The 23,043-nt window shown below is 44.1% G+C and overlaps 1 protein-coding gene across 1 annotated transcript; it reads right to left on the bottom strand.

The window, feature by feature from the left end:
- Positions 1-1,935: 1,935 nt before the first annotated feature.
- POLR1D (RNA polymerase I and III subunit D) lies at positions 1,936-21,275 on the bottom strand. Its single transcript, XM_052812763.1, has 3 exons — positions 21,097-21,275; positions 11,404-11,478; positions 1,936-3,305 (listed from the first exon to the last, which is right to left on the bottom strand). Exons 1-3 carry the CDS (start codon positions 21,120-21,122, stop codon positions 3,020-3,022), a joined length of 387 nt encoding a protein of 128 aa, XP_052668723.1. The 5' UTR covers positions 21,123-21,275; the 3' UTR covers positions 1,936-3,019.
- Positions 21,276-23,043: the final 1,768 nt, after the last annotated feature.

Below are 23,043 nucleotides of genomic sequence, written 5' to 3'. Positions count from 1 at the left end.
TGTTTTCGACTGGATCAGTCTGAAAAACAGGGTCTATTTTTGCCTTTAAGTCGTGTTATATGTGAAATCTGTTGGGCTTTTCTTGGACGTTCATGATTCATTGTAAATAATTCAAATTGGATTTACAAAAGAGGCGAGGCTGTACAATGAACCTAAGAACTGCACGTTACTATATCCCTGACAGTCAAAACTAATAAAAGTATTTCATAAAGCCCAATCATAAAATGTTTTCTCCTCCTCTTTCACATTGTTTTGTGATCTACATTCAGCATCAGGTTGATGAAAATGAACATTCTGGAGGACTTCTGTCCAACATAATAATAAAGTCTAATTAACAAGTTCTTGTGGCTATGGCAAGAGAATAGCCTCACCTGAATAAACTCTGTTATCCATACAACGCGCACTGAAACTAAACAAAGACAACATTAGTAGCTCACAGATAAACAAGAAACACCTTTGAAGTATCAGTGCAGCAACATTAACGTAAGGTGCAGTCCCCTCCCATGTAAGCAGCTAGGCTGCAACACACTGCTATGGGAAGCTGAGACCAAGAACATACTATTTATTTATTTATGTATGTATGTATTTATTTTGAGGACTGGGCACTTTTATGAGTAACAGGTGTTCTGAGTTACAGCAGTTAATAACACATTTTGAAAAGTCATGTTCAAGCTTTAAGTTTCAGGCTTTAAATCCTATCTTTAAGATACCTTACAAACGTGATGCTGGTGCTGCACAGTATGAGCAACTGCAGACACAATACAAACCTGGCTTTATGCACCCAATTTTTTATTAAAAAAGTGATCAGCAGGTGAAGATTTGCCTTAAGAACAGTTAATGAGAAGCAGTTTTTTGTTTTTATTATGTACACTTATGAAACCACTAAAATATGGAATCGACCAATGAAAGATTAATAATTCATATATGTTCCGTAAGTCAGAAAAGAGTGGAATTAGATCTGAACCTACCACCACTGATGAAGACAGGCTTTCTTCAGCTATCTAGTTTAGGTCATGTCAGATCCTCTAGTTGAGCATTTCTAGTATGGAAGCACTCTCTATCAACAATCCAGACTGATTTTGAAAGCATACTCTAATCACTTTCCCTACCTGAAAGCCTGGCTTAAATTAATATAGCATCAACAGCAGCACTTATCCTAAAGTGGTGTTTGAAGGCCTGAGCATGGAAAGCTCTGAGGACACCATATTATCCCCAGAAGCCAGACCAGCAAGAATTCACACGGCTTTGTTCTGTGGAACATCTCCAGCCCCAATCCTGACCAACTGTGAGATGAATGCTCTGCTGCAAAGCCACATCCATCCAGCACTGTCACTGCAGCAGAGCCCAGCCGGTATTATAGGTGCTGTCCTTCCAAAAAGGATTGTTAAGGAGAACACAACCAGTGTCCAGCAAAATAAGGACTGCCAACAACATCTGTTTATTTAAACCAAAGATAGTCCTACATTCTCCAAAGATACTATTTTTTCGTTGATACCGCTTAAATTGTTGGAAATTTTCTGAAAGGCTGGGACTTCTATTCCAGTGCTATGGTTCCTGCGGGGAAACAGAGAAGCTATCCTCAGTGGAAATGTAAAAGTATCCTACTTCGTTGGATACACTGACCCTGGCAGCCACCGGTGGGCTTAACGCCTGCTTAACTACCTTCTCATTACTCAGAAGAGTAATTCCCAGCTCACGCATCAAAATTCAGCCACAGAGGATCTCCACTTTGGTCTCCCCATCTCCTAGCTAACATGAAATTTCCAAGAGAGACAGGTAAGTATAGCAAGACGAGGTATAGATAAGCCTATAGGTGGCACTCTTGCCCTGACACAACACTGAAGGACCACGAAGCGCTGGTCCTCACCTTCCCTTACAGGAGAGAGGCCCATGTCAGCGAAGAAACCCATTAGAAGCATTAATTCCACAAAGCACTTTTAATGAACATTTTCGATTTTATTGTCAACACACTTAAAAACGGAAACCTATGTTCAAAACAATTCTTTTTGAGAGTACTGAAATACAAAGTATTTCACACGGAAGTTTGTAACGCAAACAGAAGTGAGACGTAGAATATGCCGATGCGCATTGTATGTGCTCCAAGTCACAAGTTTAAGGACCGTACCACTACAGAACTGTCACACGGGCTTGGAAAGTGAGCATTTGACTGTTTTTAAGTATCACCTCTGCATTTCTAGTATTACACATTTACTTGGAAACTTCCTAGCAGTGGATAGAGAACATGATAATTTTGTCTTCAAGGCTTGTTTTGAAAGCACCATGACAACAGACTGTTCAAACTACTTCCTTACAGAGGGAAGTCTAAACAGAGACAATTATTGCAGTTATGGCTTTTTAGGGGTAATGTTTATTATTATCTATGACAGGTTTATGAATATACAATAACAAGCAAAATCAGTATTTCCTGGTAGCTCCTCCCGGAAAGCAAAACCAGCACTGCCCATTTTAAATTTTTTCTTTTTATACTAAAGAGAGCAAACTCTTATATTCTATACAAAATGCCTGTGCTTGGCCAGGCACAGACCAGCTTTCCCTTCTAGATTCTGTAAAACTAAACTAACGCAAACATGCAAAACTTCTTTATTGGTTAGCAGCAAAGAAGTTCTGCGAACTTTACACAATAAATAGATTTCTGCTTAATTTAAATTTATTTCCGAAAGAGTGACATGACTAAATGAGTTGTATTGGACAGTGACACACGTATCACGCTCCATCACCAAGACCCTAAGCTTAGTCAGAAAGGGAGAGGAACGGAGCAAAGGGAAAGGAATGTCTGTTCTAAAACGACGGGAAGATTTATGCTGCACTTTGTTTTTCTCTTAAAGGTCCCAAAGAAAAGTTTTCTAAAGCTACCTCAAGGTTACTTCTCACACAAGCAAGTTGGTTCAAAATTCAATTTTGAACAGCATCTTTTCCTGAAAAACTGAGACATCCCTGCAGTCTGACACTTAATGACATTCGTGGCTTGTAACAACACGTATTCGTCACTCTCCTCTCCTCATCGTCTGCTTGACCGCTTTTCATGCTTATCCTTTGTGTGCTGGTTCCTGTTTCGGTGCCTCGGAGGAGAGCAGCTGACTCTCCTTCTGGACTGAAAGCTGGGTGTATATGGGTGAATTCTGCATTTCTTTGGTTTTTCTTCTTTCCTGCTTTTGTTTGGCTCAGGCTCCTTACTGTCTTCCTTTTGCTCACGTTCTTGGTCTTGTTCTTTTTGAGACGGTAACGTGTTTTTGATGGTATTAATAAGAAATCTTTTATTTGTACCAGCAAGAGGACATTTCAACCTGTAAAGACATTTAAAAGTGATCAAAGGACAAGATAAAAACATCCTGAAGCAACTCTGAGATTTTAACTTAAATAATTTTAAGACAGGTTTGTGCTTTTGGCTTTCCTTGCATGCCACCTAGTGTAAACTCTCAGTACAGAAAGATATGCTTAAGGTTATCTCCATTCTCCTTTTATCTTACTCTTTATAGGATGAAAATTATTCTACTCCAACACAGTGAAAATCCACATGATTTTCACAAGGTAGTGTGTGCAGGGGGAAGCAGAGGACGACAATATATTTTAAGGTTGACAGTGCTTAATGTGGGTATTCAGGAATCAAATATTTAGTAACATATTCCAAGTCAAATTGGAACGGTTTACAAGATCATAATCTACTAAAGTCAGCATTATCTAATGAACTGAGATATTCAGAAAGTGAAAGATACACTTGCATGAAAAACCAAACAGCTGTAGCGATAAAACATAAACATGAGGCATACCAATTTTAACTTCTATCTGGCAACCACCAAACAAAATGTTTTATTTCTTTTTCTTAAACAGAAAGGATACTTATCCAACTCTTCTCCATTGCTTCTGACTTTCTCCTCTTGCAGCTTAACACTTTTGCACATAGTTTATCAGCTAGTTTTAGTGAACAAGTACTGTACATTTCATTTATCTTGTAGATATCAGCTGTACTCTACTTATTCCCAATTTCATCTCTTAAAGAATGGAATGAGAAAAAACAAGTTTGAATATATTCCTGCAGTAAGCAGAAATCACTCTGAAGACTTTGTTTATACTGGGAGCCACTGTGGTGTTTGTCTTCACAACATTTTTGAGTCTGCATACTAATAAGGTTATGGGATTACTCTAAAAAAGCAGAGCTGTTGGAGATCACAGTGCCCCTTACTGAATCAACTATGGAGTCAATGAATCCTAACACCACAATATTAAGATCATCTATTCTACTTGAGTATTTTGTGTAGAAACTATACCCTGACCGTTTAAAAACCTCTGACACCTCTGAAAATCGGAGGTATCAGAACAACAAGAAAATTGTAGTGAAGATCACGTCTGATTATTTAGCATACTTCATGACTTGTAACTGGACATGGCATATACCATTATGTTTTGCTTCAGGTCTGCCTACTAAGCATTACTGATAATTTTTCTTGTCCTAAATCCTCAAAGAACTTACAAGAGTAATTTTAGAAGTATACATTAAACAGCCACATTGTTTTATTTCCACTCGGTATTTCCTGACACATTTCTACAGCATAGTTATTTTAGAGTTTTCTAAACTTTCTGCATACAAATCTACACTGTTTTGCTCAAATCCTGATTAAAAAAAAAAATCTTAAAAAACCCCAAACCTCTACAGCTGTTATCTAGTATAGCTGTTTTGTAAATTAGGGAGACAGTATTTATCCATTAATTGTATTATGAAGTAAAAATACAAGGCTAATGTATGTCAGTAGAATAGGGTTTCTACTTCAAGCTGTATCAGCTATGAACATGGTGCTGAACATGGCACAGGTTACACTCAAGACATAACACAAACCAGCCAACATTTAAGTCCTCTGTATGTCTTATGCCAGCATTAAACTGTTGTACCTCCACATTTCCTACCAAGAAGGGCAGCTTTCTCCAGGCCACATCCAGACAAAAACTATTTCACATTTGTCTCCTTCCTCTTGCTTTTTCTTAAGAGCTAATGCATTGATTAATATATATTGACTAATATATATAGCACCAAAATGAGACAATCTGCCCTAAATAAGTTCACCTTGCTGGAGTATTTATTTCTTTTGGCACTATGAGTGCTGCCTGAGCTATACTAAGAATGCAAACTGATGAGAAATGCAGGGCTTCAGACTCAGCTAAGAGATGCCATTAGTTCAGCACCATACAGTGATAAAAGAGAGCCACCGGGCTTTCACAGAGCAGCAGTAAGTTATGGCACTGAAGAGAAACATTAGTCTTTAGTTTTATTGACCTCAGACTTCAACAAAGCAAATTCTGCCTTTAAGTCTTAAAGGAAATGAGATGTATGGCACGTGCTATATTACATACGCACACACACAAGCCCATAATGTTTACGTATATCCATGGTATATATGGAACTGTGAAGATTGAAAGTGAACTGTATTAATCCACTGATATCTTTGAGAGCATTTCTAATGGTGAGAAAATTGACCTCCCCAAAGACAAGCCTCTGGCTTGCTGTAGGTCTGATCCTGCAACGCTCAATTGAATGACAGCTTTGCCCTCAATGTAAGTTTTGAAGGGCTGGGAGGCAAGCTCAGCCTGTGCAAGGTGGAGCACAGTACTGCTGACTAGTAAACAGTGCCACAGAACAGATTTTAAAAGCTTTTCTTAAAAAAAAAAAAAAAAAAAAAATTTAAAAGAACATTAAAGTTCCGAACTGGAACGTGCCTGAGGCAGGGCTGCAGGCATGACCAAAGCAAGCACACAACCTGCAATTCTAGAGCAGTCTTGTCTACAAAATGGACTCCAGTTCTGTAACAACATAGCCCCTCAATGCAAGGGTTCACTTTTTGCTTTGCATGTTCCAATAAGCTAAACCAAGCTATTCTTACCCACATAACCTTGTCCCCCTCCACAGGTAAGTCGCCCACGCCCCAAAAATCTCTCCACTATGCAATGAGAAAGAGTCAACATTGCATTTTGAGCAAGAAAAAAAGATTAAATCTGTTATTGAGAACATAGGTCAAATCTTAACTCTACTTTTGACATTTTAAGCCAAATTCTGTGCAATGACACAGAATTTCCAGCCAATACCTGTTATCAAGTGTAGCAGTGCAGTTCAACACAGAAGTGTACCATGCAAATTCTTAACAGTAAAACATGCTGACACCATTTAGGACACAAGAGTACGGTCCCATGCACCACAGTCTTTTCTCTGCTGGGTAACTGCACATATCAAACAGGTTTGGCACCGTCAGCCTCAGCATATAGAGTAAATCACATCTTTCTAGGAAACAAAGTTCATTATGGATGAACTTACAAGTACATTTCTAACACTTCCAAAGTGCCATGGAAAATACAGTACTTAGCAGAAGAGTGACTGAAGGCAAAAAAAAAAAAAGCAGCTAGAGGTTGTTTTGCCAAACTAACTAATCTAGGCTGTTACCCTTTCACAGGGGATCTCACAAAACAGGATGCCTGGGAGGACACGGCAAGCTTTTATGTATGGACTTGGCAGCTAGATACAGCTGGCAGGACTTTGGATGGGAACCGGTGCTCTGATCACAAGATTTCAACATATTTACTTTGCAATCTCTGTCTGCACCCTGTTTCTCCTCCTCTTCACATTCAAATGAAAGAGATGTAGCGGAATCACATTGCAGTGTTTCTGCACAGTCATGCAACACCCATTCAAAGACAAGGTGCAACACAGCATTTCGCAGTTCCGGTGCCCTCAAACACCTCGGCCTCATCTTCATTATTTTGTATTCTGCAGTACTTCTAACAGATTTGGTATTGAACAGAAAGCTATCTGTAGGAACAAAAGCAATTTTAGGATTGCTTTACAAGAAATCAGGTTAAAAATAATTTAATGCTTCCAAAATTTATCTTCTTTTTGCAATTTCATCTGCTCTTACAATGCAGAGCTGAACAAACCATCCCAAAATATCCTGTTTTCCGTATCTTATTTTAGGTAAGCATTTCAAGTAAGCCGAGAAGATTACATTCGGTTCAGCCTTAGCACTTGCTACCAGCATCTTTGAAGACCAGACCGATACCTTGGAGAAAAAAAAAAAAAAAGCCTCTAGAACACAGTAGCTTTTGTGGCATTTTAACTGCCTTTCTCAATTAAAGCAGAACCATTTAAAATGGGACCTAACTCCACTGCTATAAAGAAGCTTATGAATTATGTACACAGGACCAACAAAAACACTTAAGGAAAGCTGAGCTTTTAGTTTGATTTTACCTAGACACATGATGGAAAATCCCAAATATCCTATAGCTTTATTTCATCTGTGTCCAATACTCTCTGATGAATTAAGGATAAATTTATCTAACCATTTCAAGTGTTCTTACACTATCTGTCCACAACTTCCCATCCTGGATCCAGCTGGCCCTTCAAATGTTAACTTCCAGACAGCTGCTCTGATGTCTTTTCTCATCTCAGAAGTTCCAGCATCACAGCAGCATCACTGAGATTCAGCCACAGATTCTGCTCTCTTTTGCTCAACATTTCCGGGATTAAGACACCTTCAAAAGAGGATCCTCCTTTCCTTTTCTCTTCTCTCACACATGTTCTTACTTGTGATTAGCTCTACTAACGCTTGAACCAGATACATCATCAGCAGGAACTACACCACATGGTATCATAAGGATGTAGGAGACCCCCAACAAGAATCACTATGGCCATAGAGTACGTACAAAAGGAGCATTGTAGGAACTAGAAACACGGCAGTGCTCAGAGCAAAAATCTTGAGGACATCCAAGGAATAAGTCAATACTCAAGAGCCAACAACGTGGTATCTACAAATAAGAATATCCAGTATTTCTTGCATTAATTTGCCATGGACCTAGATACTGCCAATCTGAGCAGTCCTGAGAGCATGGAGGCCAGTGAGCTAAGACTCCTAACCAACTAAGAGCTCATGTAGCCCACTGGTGATACTGACAGTTGCTCCGTGTCCAGGGAGCCTCAGATAATTTCCCTTCACACATAAGCTCGTGCCTGATATCACCACCAACCTCCCTGTTTGGGACAAGCCTTTCTTCTACTAGCATCTAACCCCTACAGGTTGCAGCACCTACCCACATCATCCACAGCAAACTTGTAAGACAATGTAACACTGGCAAAACATTCCCAAACTGGAAGAAACACTGTCCCATATTTCAAGGCTGAGTCTTTGTACTAGAGACTTGGGCTAAAGGATGACTGCTTGGTACATTTTTTCAGTACCTGTCAGCTATGCTAGCTTGGATGCTTGTAATTTAGGCTCAAACAGCAGCTGACTATCCATCTCGCATGAGGAGGCAGCAAAAAGTTCGGTAGGGGTGCTTGGGGAACTTCTTCAAACAGCGCACTTGAGCTATGGAGAACTAATCACTCTGGACACTAATGGAGCAGTGGCTTGAACCTGAAAGCAGTCCCAAAACAGTGTTCAGAGACTGGCTAAGATTTTGCTGCCATCAACACCCACCAGGAGACACTACTCCTTTGTAATGGTATGTACAATATAGTTCCCCGGGAATGCCACCTCCCCACGCACCTCCCTTTAACCAATTCCTGTCAAATGCCACTGACTCCAGAAATGTATTTCCCAGTATTCAACAGCTGCTGGAGAGCAACATAAACTGGAATCAGCAAAGTATGAGCAGTAGCAGCCTCTGCTTCTCCTTACCCAAAGACAGATGGCAGAACAAATCTTTTCTTCATAGGCCGAGTTGCTTCAACTATCCAGTGCCAATGCAGGATTGATGGCCTTACACTAGATGTCTCCAGGGTTTGTGCATCTCTTCTCCAGGACTCCTCTGACAAAGGGCTGAGGAAATCCCAGAAGTCCTCATGAAACACACCTGTAAGCATTTTGAGTTTGGCAAGGAAGGAAGGTTTTGCGTTTCACCTGTTAAGACTGTGCTTTTAGACAAGTTGGTGATGACCTTGTCTCTTTGCTTCTACCAGTTATGCTTTCCTGGATTTGGTCTACTAATATACATTTTCATGATCTAACTTTTCTGCTCATTTCATTTGCTATCCACAGAGCTCAGAGCAGCAGTTACCTTCCCCTCAGTAGTTTACAGTTGCAAGGTTACATGTCAGTCTTGGATCTAATCTCTGAAGCCCTTCAGGATTTACCATAGCATCAGTTACATCTGATTGCATTTTGCTGGAGTGTGATACTCAGCTGAGCATAGTTAAAGTTTCCCTCCAAATATCTTACTAGTTATCTCATCTCCCACGTAAATATGCAATACCTAGCTGTTGGGCCAGTTCAGAAGGACCAGAACAGCACAATGGAGCACGAAAAATATTAAAGGGAAGAGAGCAGTGGCAGCTTCCAGCTGCTGTTCTCTTGCGCTTGCAGAACTAGACACCAAAGGTTATTGGGAGCCTGCCTATGGGGGGCTTTATACCTTCCTTACAGCCACATACACCAGCTGTACACTAGCCTATGCCAAACTCTATGGCAGCAGGTTTGTGACAAATGGGATTACTACCAGTCTCTCTTAAGGATAAATTCAGAGAGGGAAAAATCCCTGGAGAAGCGTCATATACAAAAAAAAAAAAAAATCATCTGAGTGCAGGATATCCTGAGCTGCAAGCTGCCCGAAGCTGGGATAGTACCTTGAGGAAATACTGCTACTTTCTTGTACTTTTCTTCCTCCATTTCCTAGGTGCTGGGTATTGGCCACTGATGGAGACAGGGCACTGCAGAAATGGATCCGTTGTTTGACCCAGTATAGCTATTCTCACGTTCCTCTGCAGCTGAAAGGATCCTTACTTCAACAGTCTCAGTTCAGGATATCACCACGCCAATCCCTACGTCAACACTCTTCCTCTGCCTGAAGCCTTCTTGACAATCCTCTCCTCCTACGCCTTTAACACAACCCTGGCCTAGCCACACACTATTTCACTCTAGTGGAATCTGCAGTTGTTCTGAAGAACAGGTCACCCTTGGCTATCCCCTCCTCTGGCAGGTCTTGGGCACAAGGCTTCAGCAAACTGCATGTTACCCCGAGGTGACCATCACAGCCAGCTGCGCAGGACCACTACTCTTTTACAGAGAAGGAATAAGAAGTAGCCAGAGCCAGGAGCAGAAGCCCATATGCACTCCTGGCAGGTATTCCAGACTGCACAAGCGGCAGCGAAGCTCCACAGGGATGCTTGGTTATCTCCCAACAGAAATCTTTAGTCTCCATACCTGGAATTAACTTGCAAATTCACAGTAACTGGATGCATGCAACACTTCACAGTGCTAACTAATTATCTGCACTGGTTTACTGGCCATTTGGCAAGGCTGACAGGGTAAAAGCATGCTGCAACAGTATAGCTATAACCACTCCAGGGGATTAAACCAATTTAACTATTTTAACATAAAGAGCGTAAACTGCATCCCTAGCAGAAATACTGGGTAAAATATACAAAAACCCCAAAACTTGTTTAGAAAACATAAAGGATTAAATTTTTTCAGCAAGACGCTGTTTTAATCTCTTCAGAGCTACTAAAACAAACACAGCCAAGAAATCAGCTGAGAACTTCGTTAACAGTGCAGGCTTATCTTTTACTACTGTTGGTGGAGGAAGCCAAACCTTATCTACAAATGAGTTTAATGCAGTCAGCTGGTGTACTACTTGTGTGAACATCCCTAGATCCAATAGCTTCTTATCAAAGTCATACACACTATTTTAAGATGAATGACTCTTCTCAGCATGTTATTACTTCTTTAATTACAATTACATGCATTACATTCCATAATAATCTAGCTGTAAACACTGAAATACTGCATTGAGGAATTAATACTGTATTTCTATTAGGATTTAAATACTGTGATTCTTCTCCCACTTGCTACACAAATTAGCCCCTGGGTTTTAGGTTTTTTTTTTAAGTATTAAAAAATACCTCCTTCCAAAATTGGATTATACTTTGAGTTCATTTTTGGCTGCAATTTACACATGGATTCTCTACTAGAGGATCACTTATTATTTTTATTGTTTTAAGGGTTTAGGTTTCTTTGTCAGGTTATGAATTCTGTTAACTTAAACAGAATCTAAGCCAGTAACATGTGGCCAGTATGTAAGTAAATGCACACTGAAACTACCCAGTATTTTAAAGACTCACGAGGTTCCAATTCAAACTTTGCAATTCCATCTATTATAAGGAAACACTATTACAGTGTTCCAATTGCTTTGACTTCAACACATTCAGTCACACAATTTCATGCAGGCAGAATTTACTTGAAGTTCTTTCTTATCTGGACTCAAATTTTTGCCCAGACAAATTAATACATGGATGAAGACAAATTATTTAAACATGAAGCAAATTAAAAGATAGAGACTTCTGTCACACATTAAATATAGAATTTATTTTGGCATCGGTCACAGAATTCATTTCCTCTTGGCACAACTTACCAACCCATAGCTCCCATTGTTTCAGCTCTGGTTCTCCCACGTTTTGCCTCTTTGAGTAACTCTTCCACAGCCTTCCTAAATATAAGGAAAAGAAAAAAGTTACCACTTGCGGAACACAAGAACTTGCCACTTTATGCACTTATGTAAATAAAGTGGAGAGCTTCTTCACTGTAATGAATTCAGCAATAAAGAGGCTACCAAAATCACCTTGACTTTCTTATTAAGAGCATTCAGATTCCTATCCATCAAGATTAAAAGAAACATTTTGACATATTAAAAGCAATTAAAGCTGTTGCAAATACAACAATTGCAATATTAATTGAAGAGTAGAAATAAAGTGTACAAAACTGGTGTACTACACTGAAAAGCACAGTCCCTATCACTTTGCCTTGGGAATGCTCTTCCCTGCTGTCACTTCACTTAGGTTCTTCCTGAAGTCTTTCAACCACAGCAGACCTATTTTGAGCACAGCTGAACACCAGCAGTAAAATAGCAAGCAGTCAGACGACAGTAAAATCCCTGCAACTACCAGTCGTCAAACTGCACTAGCTTTGTGTAACAGTGGAAGAAAAGAGCTCATCTTTGTGACTATGATCCACCACCATCCAAAACAACCACTTTTACATTATCAGCATATTCTAGAACAAACTGGCGAGACTACCACTAAAGCGATTAAATAACTATGCTCACATAAAAAGGTCATCGGAGAGCGTAAATTATGCAAATTATAGATAACTCCTGCAATGTCAGTCTTTCAGTTCTCTTTATGAATTAATTTCAATCTCAAATAAAACTTAAGTGCTCTACAGTACATGGTTGAAGTTAATGGGAAAACCAACGAAGGGATAACGCGAGCCATTTATTATATAAATTGAACGCATAAACTAACAATTTAGTTAGTTAACTGTAAGCAACTATATATGTCAACCAAAAAATAACTGCAAGACAGAAAAGGAAAGCTATGCACCTGGCTGTAATACCCAGTATATGAAGCTAAGCATTAACACCACTGACACGGGTGAGACTGAAGGCTTGAGGAACTGAAGGTAGGAGGTAACAAAAAGGGTATTTATTGTTTAGCTCTCCCAGCTATGATAGTCCAAATGCCAGCAGCCATTCTGGCACACGTGAGCAACACAATCATCTTGATAGTACAAGTGTGTGTGTAGACTGTGCAAAACAGGTAACTGCCAACAGACTTCAACTCAAACTTCAAGGAAGCCATGTCCTATCACATTGTTATGGTATTTTAGCATAGCAGAATTTTGCTGCTTTGCCACAGATTAAAAAAAGCCTAAGTATCCATTTTGTTGTCAAGCCAAAACTGAGACTAGAGAAGTCAAGAATCATCATCTAATAGCAGAAGCAGGTCTGAGAAGAAAAGCAAGCAATTTACATGGCAGGTCCATGTGAAGATCTAACAAGTTATTGCTGGGCTCTGAACATCTAACAGAGTGGTTTATTACCATTTAGGTTATTAAAGTCTACACAGAAAACACAAGAGGTCTTAGCTTTAAATGCATACAGTGCATGTGCATAACAGGGAATGAAAATAAGCAGTACAGAATTTCCTTCAGTAGCTAATGAGAAAATGTCATGCAGTTACAGGGCAGCCTACATCTGTCAGTCTAGATCTAACCTTCTTCAGTTTGTTATGGTCTTAACGTAAGCCTTTACTGGCTCCCTTCACATTTGTGATCGTGGATTCGTTCATTCATTAGGACAGGATGGTGACATTTTATAAACACAGACACACTTTTTCTTCTGTCTGTATTGCTTTTGGGCATGCTTTGGTTTTCCCTGGTACCAGAAAACAAATTGGTGCTAAATGAGTACAAGTGTAACGTGCATCAAGGTGTAGCTACTCTTTCTACAGTTACTCTGCAGTTCTGCTTGGATATAGTTTTCATATTTTATACTTACAACCAGCTATCACGGAACTACTTCCTCACTTTATAGTAGTTTCCAGCAAGCAGTACTTTAGCTAAATATTCCTAAACAAGCCTCCAGAGTCTGTCACTAGCTGTCAAAGAACATATAAATAATCCTTGATAAACTTTTTTATATATATATATATATATTCCCCCTTTGTTCCAAGGGGAAACCATTCCATCCAGCAAAAGCTGAGATCTGTGCCAGACAGACATGCAAATAGTCACAGGCTATAACTTTTTCAAATGCAAACTCCCAAAGGAAGGGCTTTGCAAAGGAAAGCATCCAAGACTTCCACAGAAACAACAGTAGAGAAACGCACCAAAAATTGTAGTATTGCTTCTCTGTGCACTAGTTTATTAATGGCACATTGGTTTAAGGTTCCTCACAGAAGTCTCTCTCTCATATAAGGTTATTAGTCTCAGTAGCAGTTGGGCTTGGGGTACTTCGAATCCTTTTTGAAGCATACATTCAATTGCAAGGACGTGTTGCATATCCAGTCATAGCATGAGCATTTGTGGGAATGGAGCATCTGCCCAGGTTTTGAGTTGGTAACCTGTTTGAGTTACCTGCACCTAGATGCGAAATACAGCATCAGCAACCTTACCAGCTACTGCTGCCTTCCCAGGTAGGAGCAGTGGCGTATGTGGGACAGCTACTGCCAAGAACAAAAAAAAGGGTAAGAAACACAGGCTCTACCACTGGAATGTGGGAGACGTTGCATACATAGGTCTCCAGGAAGTTATGGCAAAAATTATTTTTTCTCCAGACCGAGAATTTTCTGCCTGAGCAGCCTGAGCTAGTTTATAGTAATGACAGCAGAAACACGTGGCCTTTATAAAAGCCTGTCCTGAGCCTTCAAACAGCAATGTCAGACAAAGGGGAGGAAAGAGGAAAAAAAAAGTGTCTGACTTTTACTTACCGCAGTTACCAAACTTAGTGATTCTGTTTTGAGAAACCTGACTAGGAGGCAGATGAAAAGCCTGTCACTATTATTATGTTATAAAACCTGTCATTATTTTATAATTAAAATCATAAACCAAAGTATCTGAGCTACAAAGCACTAATAAAAGCCACACACACACACATTTTTTAAGCAGCTATGATTCAGTTTTAGGGGAAACATCACAATAAATTAATATGGTGACACCAATTCTATTAACTTAGGTAGGAATTATAAGCCATTAAGTATTTGAGACTTTTTTTTTTTCCTCTGGTTATATCAAAGATCAGACTGACTTGCAATCCATCTTAGTAGCCTTATCAGTCAACACCTTCCTTTCTTATCAAACGCTGTTTCCTAATATTGGTCCTTCAACATCAATCTTATTCACTGCACCTACACAAAGCCCTTTCGACTTGCACAGACAAATGAAAAAAATCCTCAGATCCTCTTTGAAATAATGTGTTTCCACTCACTGAACTTACATCCTCTACACAAGTAAGCCAAAAGCTTAAAAGCTATGCAAACAAGGTTTTTACATTTGCTTTTAGAGGCCTCTTGGGACTTTGCATTCCTTGTTCTCTTCATTTTTACAGCTTGGTTACAATACAAGCAGTCCTGTGGCTGCCAGCTTCAACTCCAAGACCAGCAGCGTGAGCAAAGGGAACAACACAGCACGCAGCTTTCACGCGAGAAACACCCAAACACTGGGGGACTGACAGGAAGGAAAATTAGGGACAGGGGCACATTTAAGAACACTGTCATCATTCTGGCACCTTTTATAGCAAGCACCACTTAAAACTTCCTATAGCAATCCTTTTTGAGCAATCAAGCTTAGCTGCAGAATTACAGTAACATGAAGGTATAAGCAGTGATGTTTTTATCTTCAAGAGTATCACCCAAGACCTATTTACATTTCTGAGGGATTAGACCTTTTCCTCTATATTCCAAGGTTACAGGCAAAGCTCCCGTTGCATAAATCCTAACTTGCATCACAAATGCATGTGCCCAAAGAATGGGAGAACGTTAAAGTTTCCGAAGTCAGGCAAAACCAGAGATATTTTCTATTCCTCACTCAGGGAAAGAGCTTCATCATTTTTCCGAAAGATCATACAGACTGAAAAATGAATAATTGGTAATAAAGAGGTATGTCTGATACAGTTACAGGCAATGAAAACACCGTGTCATTACAGAGACCACCCAATGTTTGTAATTATAGACCACTCTGTTAGGAGAAGACGTATCATGCTGGAGCCGACAGCCGCGAGGCCACACAGCCACAGCTCCATGCCCAAGTCCAACCAGCAGCAAGGCTGAAAATCTACTCCCAGCAGGCAGATGCACACACCCCGCATATACACCACTGGCCACACCGATCACAGACACACAGAGCGCCCACACCAACAGCTTCATCCTGCTCTTCTCTCTGGCTGGAGCGCACGAGGCTTCAGCCCAACTGCACTGCTGGTACACACCATCACACAGAGCTGGCTGGGACTCCCTGGTCCCCCAGTACCCAAGCCCACTGAAGTTTTGCCCATAGGGACACACAGGCACACACGTGTCTCACCCCTGGAGACCCTCTGACCTGACAGCCTCTCCAGCAGCCGGCCAGGACTCCCTGGTGCCTCCAACAGCTAGCTCCTCCCGTGGTCTTGCTCTTAGAGATACACGCTCACCTCCCAGCTCCCACCTTATTTGCCCACTCACCCGCTGATCCAGCTTGATCTTTGCTAGCAGCCACGCGCTCCCTCACACACCCACACTTGCTCCAGTACTGCAGCACAGATAAATAACAGGTCCCCAATCCCACTCCAGTGGCTGACACTTGGTTTTACTCGCTCCATGAAGTGTTCCCGGTTGCTGGCATGCAGCCCTCCAGCCCAGGGTCCCAACCCAACTGCTGGCATCCAGACCTGCACCGGTTCCAGTTGCTGGCACCATGGACACACAGTCCCTCCGACCCATGGTTTGACTCTAGTTGCTAGCAATGAGATGTACACCCACTCCCCTCAAATAGAGTCCCTCACCCAAGAAAGAGTTAGAAAGGAATTTAACAGGAAGACAGGACAGACTGCGCTGATCAGGCACAGGGCACAGCCAGACAAGGGTACCAACCAGCAGCCTATTCACACACGACCAGACATTTTTACCCCCTTATTCCTCTATTTTCCTGCTCTTGCTTCTCCCCAAATCACCTGAACCTACCCCTTTCCCCGCCTTTGGTTCCTCCCCTACACACCCCGTAATAAGCCTCACGCAATCTCAAAATGCTCTTCTCCTGCATCCCATAATACATCCCACACCCCTAGGCAGCAACACCCTTAAGTCCCAAAGGCGCTCCAGCATTGACTCATCTTCACGGATGTCACACCTGGAGGACGAGGCTGACTCCTGGGACCAGCCCTGGGAGGGGCCCAGAGAAGATGTTTTCATCTATTTCATCTACTATTTGCGCTCCCCCATCCACTATGGTCTCTCTTCAGTCCTCCCGTGGGTGTGCCCGGGAGCTTTTGGCATATAACCTAACAAACTCTGCCATCTCCACCCACGCCATCATCTTATTAAAAGATCCCGATGAGAACTCTAATGAAAATATATCTACTGGAATTGCTTCACAGCACGCAATCGGCTACGGAAGCGCACAGACCTGGAGTAGGAGGGCAGCGTTCATATTCAACATCTCCCAGAGTCAGAGAAGGGACATCTTTATCAAACACATTTTCGTGAAAGACCTTGACAGCATTAATAACTGCTTGCAGTTTATACCACTACTATTCGAGCTCAAAGGCCAGGCTGCTCGGCTACTGTGATCCCCAAAATCACACTTAAACCTACCTCCTGAGGTGCTCTATGTCCTGACAGCAAGCTGCAAGACCAGGACAAAAATTAGCAGTTTTATTAAGCAATTTTCTCGAAGTAGTTTTACGCTGACTACACAACTTATTTTTAACCATGCACGGGACTGGAAATAGAAGTGGATGTTGGTATTCTGATTACATCTGAATAATATCAAGACCTTCTGTCAAGTAAAGGACTGAAGATACTGCCTTCTACAATAAAGGAATGGTCATGAAGGCCAGTGTTATTTATAATTAACTCCTCTGAGCTGGTTTGTCCTATCTGCTCACACTTACTAAGAAAACTGAAGAAAAGGAATGTCAAGAAAAAAGCCTAAGCCACAACATTAAAAGCAAGAATGAAAAACGCCACAGACTTCCTAACGTTTGTTCAAAGGCAAAGACATGCTCTCATTCTTTGTCGATGAGGCTTTGTACTTATTTAAATATTCTATTTGTCAGTCCCATGAGTGCTATTTGCAGCACATTTCTGTGCTGATATTCTCACCGGCTTGAGTACCAAACATACCACTCCGTTTCAAACACCAGTTTTAGCTTGCAGACCACTTTTTGTGCCATGAACATGGGAAAGAATGGCATGCTGAATCCTGATACTTCGATTTTGACTGTTAAAAACAACAGTAAGAACTATCAACTAATTTCTGCAAAGCACAAAGCTTACTTGTTAAAAAGTGTAATTGGGATGCCTGTGCAGCAAAAATATGAGACTATTGATTCTCAACTCAGCTACAGGCCTCTTGTTACAGAATCATGGCATTCCTTGTGATTCAGAGCAGCAGCTCCTTAGGAAACACTTAATTCCAAGTAAATGATGCTCCAAACAAGCTTGGTAGGCACTTCTAATAAGGTATGGTATCCAAGGTTGTGAAATATTCATAGCTGTTGAAAGACAGAATGGATTATGGAAGGATTCGGACACACAGTATAACAAAGCCACTTCCTTTATATTCACAGAGAAATGACATATTTTCTGTGCTTCAATCACAAAGAACCACCATGATGACAATTTAGGAAGGAGAGGGGGAAGAAAGATTTCTTTTAGATAGGGATGAAAATGGTGACCTCTGTAATATCCCAAAGGACATTTAGTTGAAATTAACTAAGAAAATCACACACATGTGCTTGCAAGGGAAACAAACTAAGCTCTTCCTAGCAGCTGATTTGTAACCTTTTTTTTTTTCCCTACTCATTCTTGGGTCGTATCTTCACAATACCATTAATTATATATTAACAGAATTTAGCCTAGAATTTTCTTAGAATCACACTGTATCTCAAGACTCGGTCTTCACTGATGTACCAGCAAGTTCACAGGATAAAATGTCAGTTCATACTTCCAACAAAGGTTACCGGGTGAGGTGGAGCAGAGGAAATAATTCAGTAGAATGTAGTGAATATTACTATTTTACACACCTGTGGTATTTACAGCTTTTAGAGTTTTAAAATCCAGAGTACGTAACAGTCATATGGTAACTTGCAAGTTAGTATTCAGCTTTGATAGCGACTATCACTTCCTATTAAAGTGAGGAAAACAGAAAACGCAAGGTCAGGAGAGAGTCAGACACGGTAAAACTGAAAAATAATAGCAGGAAAATGTGGCAGTAATGATGAAACAGAACAAGCAAGATGAAGAGAGCTCTCCTTAGATAATAACCCCCCAAAATAGGACAACTGACTTGTCTTAACAGATCACTGTTTGGAATGCTGGGACACAAAATTTGCCTCAGCCCTGAAAAAACATGCACAAAAGTAGTTACACTTCTTTTTCTGCCGTGGTAAATTAAATAAAAACCACACATACAAAAACCTTAAGCTGTTATTTAAGATTTATGCATTGCAAGACAAGCCAGAATTCAGACAGACTACCGAAAATATTCCAAATAAACCCATTTTCAAACATTAAAAATCTACCTAAAATAGTTAACACTGTGGCTACAGAACAGAAATGCCACTATTTGTACGCTAAAGCCATATTATAAGGAGCTGAAAAAGTATAAACCCTAACTACCATTGCTGTACTCTTTACAGGAGAGTATGCTCAACAGGTCATCAAATACGAAACTAAGGAGTAATGTCTGTAAACCAAAGGATAAAGAAAGGTCTGTATTAGACTCTTGAAGACGGTACAGGGAAGCATATTTAGAGTAAGAAATACCCAAGTATGACATCTAAATGCATACAGCATGAACTGAATTCAGGGTGCTACTACCAAAGCGAGCTGTTATGAAAGCTGAGGGTATGAAAAAGTAACTAATGATAGGTGGATCCAGGACAGAAAGTGATAATCATCAAGTATATTGTACTTATAACGTGTTCAGAGACGATTAAACACATATGGAGGTGAACAGTAGCATGGATTGAAGACACCGCACAGCTAAACCCTACCGCGTACCACCCGATAAGTAATACTGAGCTTCATCCTCTTTATCTGCCATGCTGCCACAGAAAAGGAATAGCAAACTCCAACTCAGATTGAAGCTATGAGGCAGGATAAAACTTTGAGTCTGGTTCCTGGGAAGGAGAGCATCAGAAGGAGACTGTGGAGCCATCAGCTATAGCCGGTAGCGAGCAGCTATGCCCTGAACTGCCTGGAGGACCCCAAGTCCCCAGCACGGCAACAGCAGCCAGAGCACAGACAGCATGGAAGAACAGTGACATGGTTTCAACTTGCTATGAATGAAAGAGGTTTAAGTTTAGAATGGCACTAGTAAAAATAACATTCACACATATATAGAAAGAAGCTTCAGTTATTAAACTGATGATCTGGCCCTTCCACCACCCCACTGGTTATCACTTTTATCCCATTTAAAATACTTGCCAGATATAAGCACAAACAAGTTATTTTCTATAAGTGCTCTCAGACACAGTTTCTTAAAAGTTAAGTGAGAGATTCACGTGGAGAACAGTTCAGAAAGCTTCTGATCACCACTTCACTATAACATTTTTTTTAAGCAGCCGTAAGAAAAGTGCAGTTATACAAGCTTGCAGAAAACCCCCCCAAACCCTAATAACTACAAATAGGACTATTACCCCAAAAATTTGTGATATAAACACCTAAAGTCTATTTCTAAAGCAAAAGCAAGAGAGGCCTACTGTGACTGAGTATCCAAATATAGAAATCTGCATTTTAATTCTCAGCGTTTGCTTGGGAACACTGTAACTCAGTACGCACAGCAAGATGAATCCTCTCGTCCCAACGAAATGCGAAACAGAAAGCAATTTTATTTTTTGACAAAAGAACCGCCACGCATTTTGTATTACTCCACACAAGGAACAGGGCAATTTTAACAATTAGTCAGCTGGCCCATCTCCAACGCTGAAAATTGAAATTTGTAAGAACAGAAGTTTAATTTTTTTTTTTTTGGTTAACTTCACCAAGGACACCTATTCACCAAATTATAACTGATGGGAGGTGAGCCACCTAACACTTTTCAGTCTTGTTTCTACACAGTACCAGCACGCATGACAACAACGGTTGATTTTTTTTTTTTTTAAGTCATGGCTCTTCCCATTGCGCAGGAAGATCCCATTTATTTTTCTCCCGCACCTCCCTCAGCGAAAGCCCCGAAGTTTTGCCCCGAGGACACGCCGCAACCCAGCTCCGGGCTGCGCACCCCCCCCCCCCCCCCCCCGCAGCCGGAGGGGCTGAGGCGGCGAGCGGGGCCGCGGCGGGGCCGGGCAGAGCCAGGCCGGGCTCAGGGCCCTCCTCTCCACCGCGGACCACCCGCCCCGCGGGCCCGGGCCCCACCGCCACGCAGGGACCGACTCCCGCCCGCGCAGGGCCTGGCGGTTCGCCCCCCGCTCCTCAGACCCCGTCGCCCGTCGCAGGCGGCCCCAGACCCAACGCTGCCCCGCTCGATGCGGGGCAGGATGGCGACGCCGGGCCCCGATCGGCGGAGAGGCCCCGCCGAGGCCGTGAGCCCCCGGGCCGCTCAGCCGCCGCCGCCGCCCGCCCCTCACCTCTCCAGCTCCGGGTCCTCCTCCATGGCGGCGCGGCGGCGGCCGCCGCTCTCCCCCGCTGCGGCCCGGCTCCTCAGGCGAAGGCCGGCGCCATGTCCCGCTCGAGGCCCGGCTCAGGGCGGAGCGGAGCGGCGGGGGCAGGCGCGGCGGACGGCGAGGACCCCGGCGGGGAGGAGCCGGGGCGGTACGAGCCGGGCAGCCGCCGCCGCCACACCCCGCCGGGCACCTGCGGCCACCGGCGGCCGCGCCCGGGACCACCCCCCCACACACACCCCGAGGGGAGAACGGGGGCGACAGCCGGCCCGGTGGGGATCCTGCCCGCCCCGCTGCATGCCGGCGGGACCCATCGTAAACCCCCGCCCCGGGCGGCGGGAGCGCTGCGGGCTGCACGGCGGGGGAAGGAGGCGTTGGGGCGGGAACCGCTCGCTCGCCCGCCCGCCCGCCGCTAAGCGGGAGCGGGCTCGGCGGCAGCGCCAGCGCCAGGGAGGCGGGACCGTGGCTGCCGCCTTCCGTCAGCGGCGGAGCTCCCCCCCCGGGGGTTTGCCCCGTAGCCAGGCCACGGGGCTCGGGCGGGCGGGGACGGGTCTACCGGGCCGGCCGCCGCACGGAGCAGCTCCCCGGCCGGCCCCTGCTCCGCCCCATCTCCGCCCGCACCCCCCCCCCCCCACCGCCGCCCCCGGCCCCGCGCGGTGAGCTGCGATCAGGCGAGTGGCGGGGACACCCCGGCCCGGGGCTCCGCCGCGGCCCGCCCCGGCCCCGCTCCCATAGGCTGCGGCGCGCCCCGCCGCCCGGCCCCGCGCCCCGGGCTGCCGCCGGAGTGGCGGAACGCGGCTGTCACTTGGGCAGCGCCGCTGCCCCGGGGCGGGGAGGCGGGAGCACCCGGCCCGGCGGAGACGCTCTCCGCCAAGTGCCGCCCGGAGTTTGCCTCCCGCCAGGCGGAGCGGGCGGGCGCGGCTCGGCTCGGCTGAGGAGAGCGCGGCGCGGAGCCGGCGGTGAGTAACTTCCCTGCCCCGCCGCGGCGCCGGGCGGCTCAGCCTCCCCTCAGCCGGCGGCGGGAGGGCCGGCGGGCAGGGCGGCGGCCGCACACCTCCCCGTCTCCCTCCTCCTCCTTCTCCTCTTCCCGGCAGCGGCGCTCGGGGGGGGGCTCCCGGCGGGGCCGGGCCTGCTGCGGACGCCGGGTTGGGGCAACAAGTTCGGGAGAGGCTGCGGGTGCCTGAGTGTGCGCGCCTGTGAGGCGGGCTCCCCCGCCCCGGAGCCCCGGCGGGAGCGGCCCTGCCCTCGCCGGGAGGAGCGGGGGGGGGGGGGGGTTTTCCTGCCGGCCTCGGCGGGAGAACGGGTGCCGGCGGCAGCGGGGCAGCCGGCGGCGGGTCTCGGCCCGGCGGAGGTGAGCGGGGGCTGCGCCTGGAGCCGCAGCGCGTCTCTGCGAAGCCGGGCTGTGGGCTCGGGTGCTGGGGACCTGCTCCGAAGGCGCCCGTTTTTGGGGGTCCCCACGTACACCTGTGCTGCTGTCGCGTATGTGCTCTTCTGTTGAAGAAGCTGCTTGGCCGCAAAGGAGTCAGATTACTGCGTGCGGGGGAGGCAGAAGAACAGCTGCGAGCAAACCCCTGCTGCAGGAGCGGGTTTCAGGTTATGTGTTTTACAGCTGCGCCAGAGGAACTCGGAGCTGTACGTAAAACGCCTCTGAAGGCTGTGTAGTTGGCAGCTATTTCAAAACGTTAACTCTAGTCCTCGGTGCTCTGACCCAGGCTCTCCGATTTTTCCCCCCATTTGTTAGCTCTTACCACTGAAAATGTGCTTTAAAAACTTAGAACCTTGTGTCTTTTAAGCTTTAACAAGGCATACTTGAAAACTACCGTTGCTCTTGACAGAATGTTAGTACTCCGTCAGCTAATTGAGAAAACAATTGCTGGAGCTGTGGTAGTGACAAATCTGACAGTCCCTTGTGAC

The sequence above is a fragment of the Harpia harpyja genome, chromosome 17 (genome assembly GCF_026419915.1).
Source record: "Harpia harpyja isolate bHarHar1 chromosome 17, bHarHar1 primary haplotype, whole genome shotgun sequence".
In the NCBI taxonomy this organism is placed as follows: domain Eukaryota; kingdom Metazoa; phylum Chordata; class Aves; order Accipitriformes; family Accipitridae; genus Harpia; species Harpia harpyja.
The sequence above is the reverse complement of the archived record's forward strand: the minus strand, read 5'-3'. Positions and strand labels throughout refer to the sequence as shown.

Excerpts from the sequence above, each read along its gene's own strand:
- POLR1D (XM_052812763.1), bottom strand. The coding sequence starts at position 21,122 with ATGGAGGAGGACCCGGAGCTGGAGAG. Across the intron at positions 11,479-21,096 it reads GAGGACCCGGAGCTGGAGAG|GAAGGCTGTGGAAGAGTTAC; the intron begins GTGAGGGGCGGG and ends CCTTATATTTAG. Across the intron at positions 3,306-11,403 it reads ACAATGGGAGCTATGGGTTG|GTTGAAATGTCCTCTTGCTG; the intron begins GTAAGTTGTGCC and ends ATGTCTTTACAG.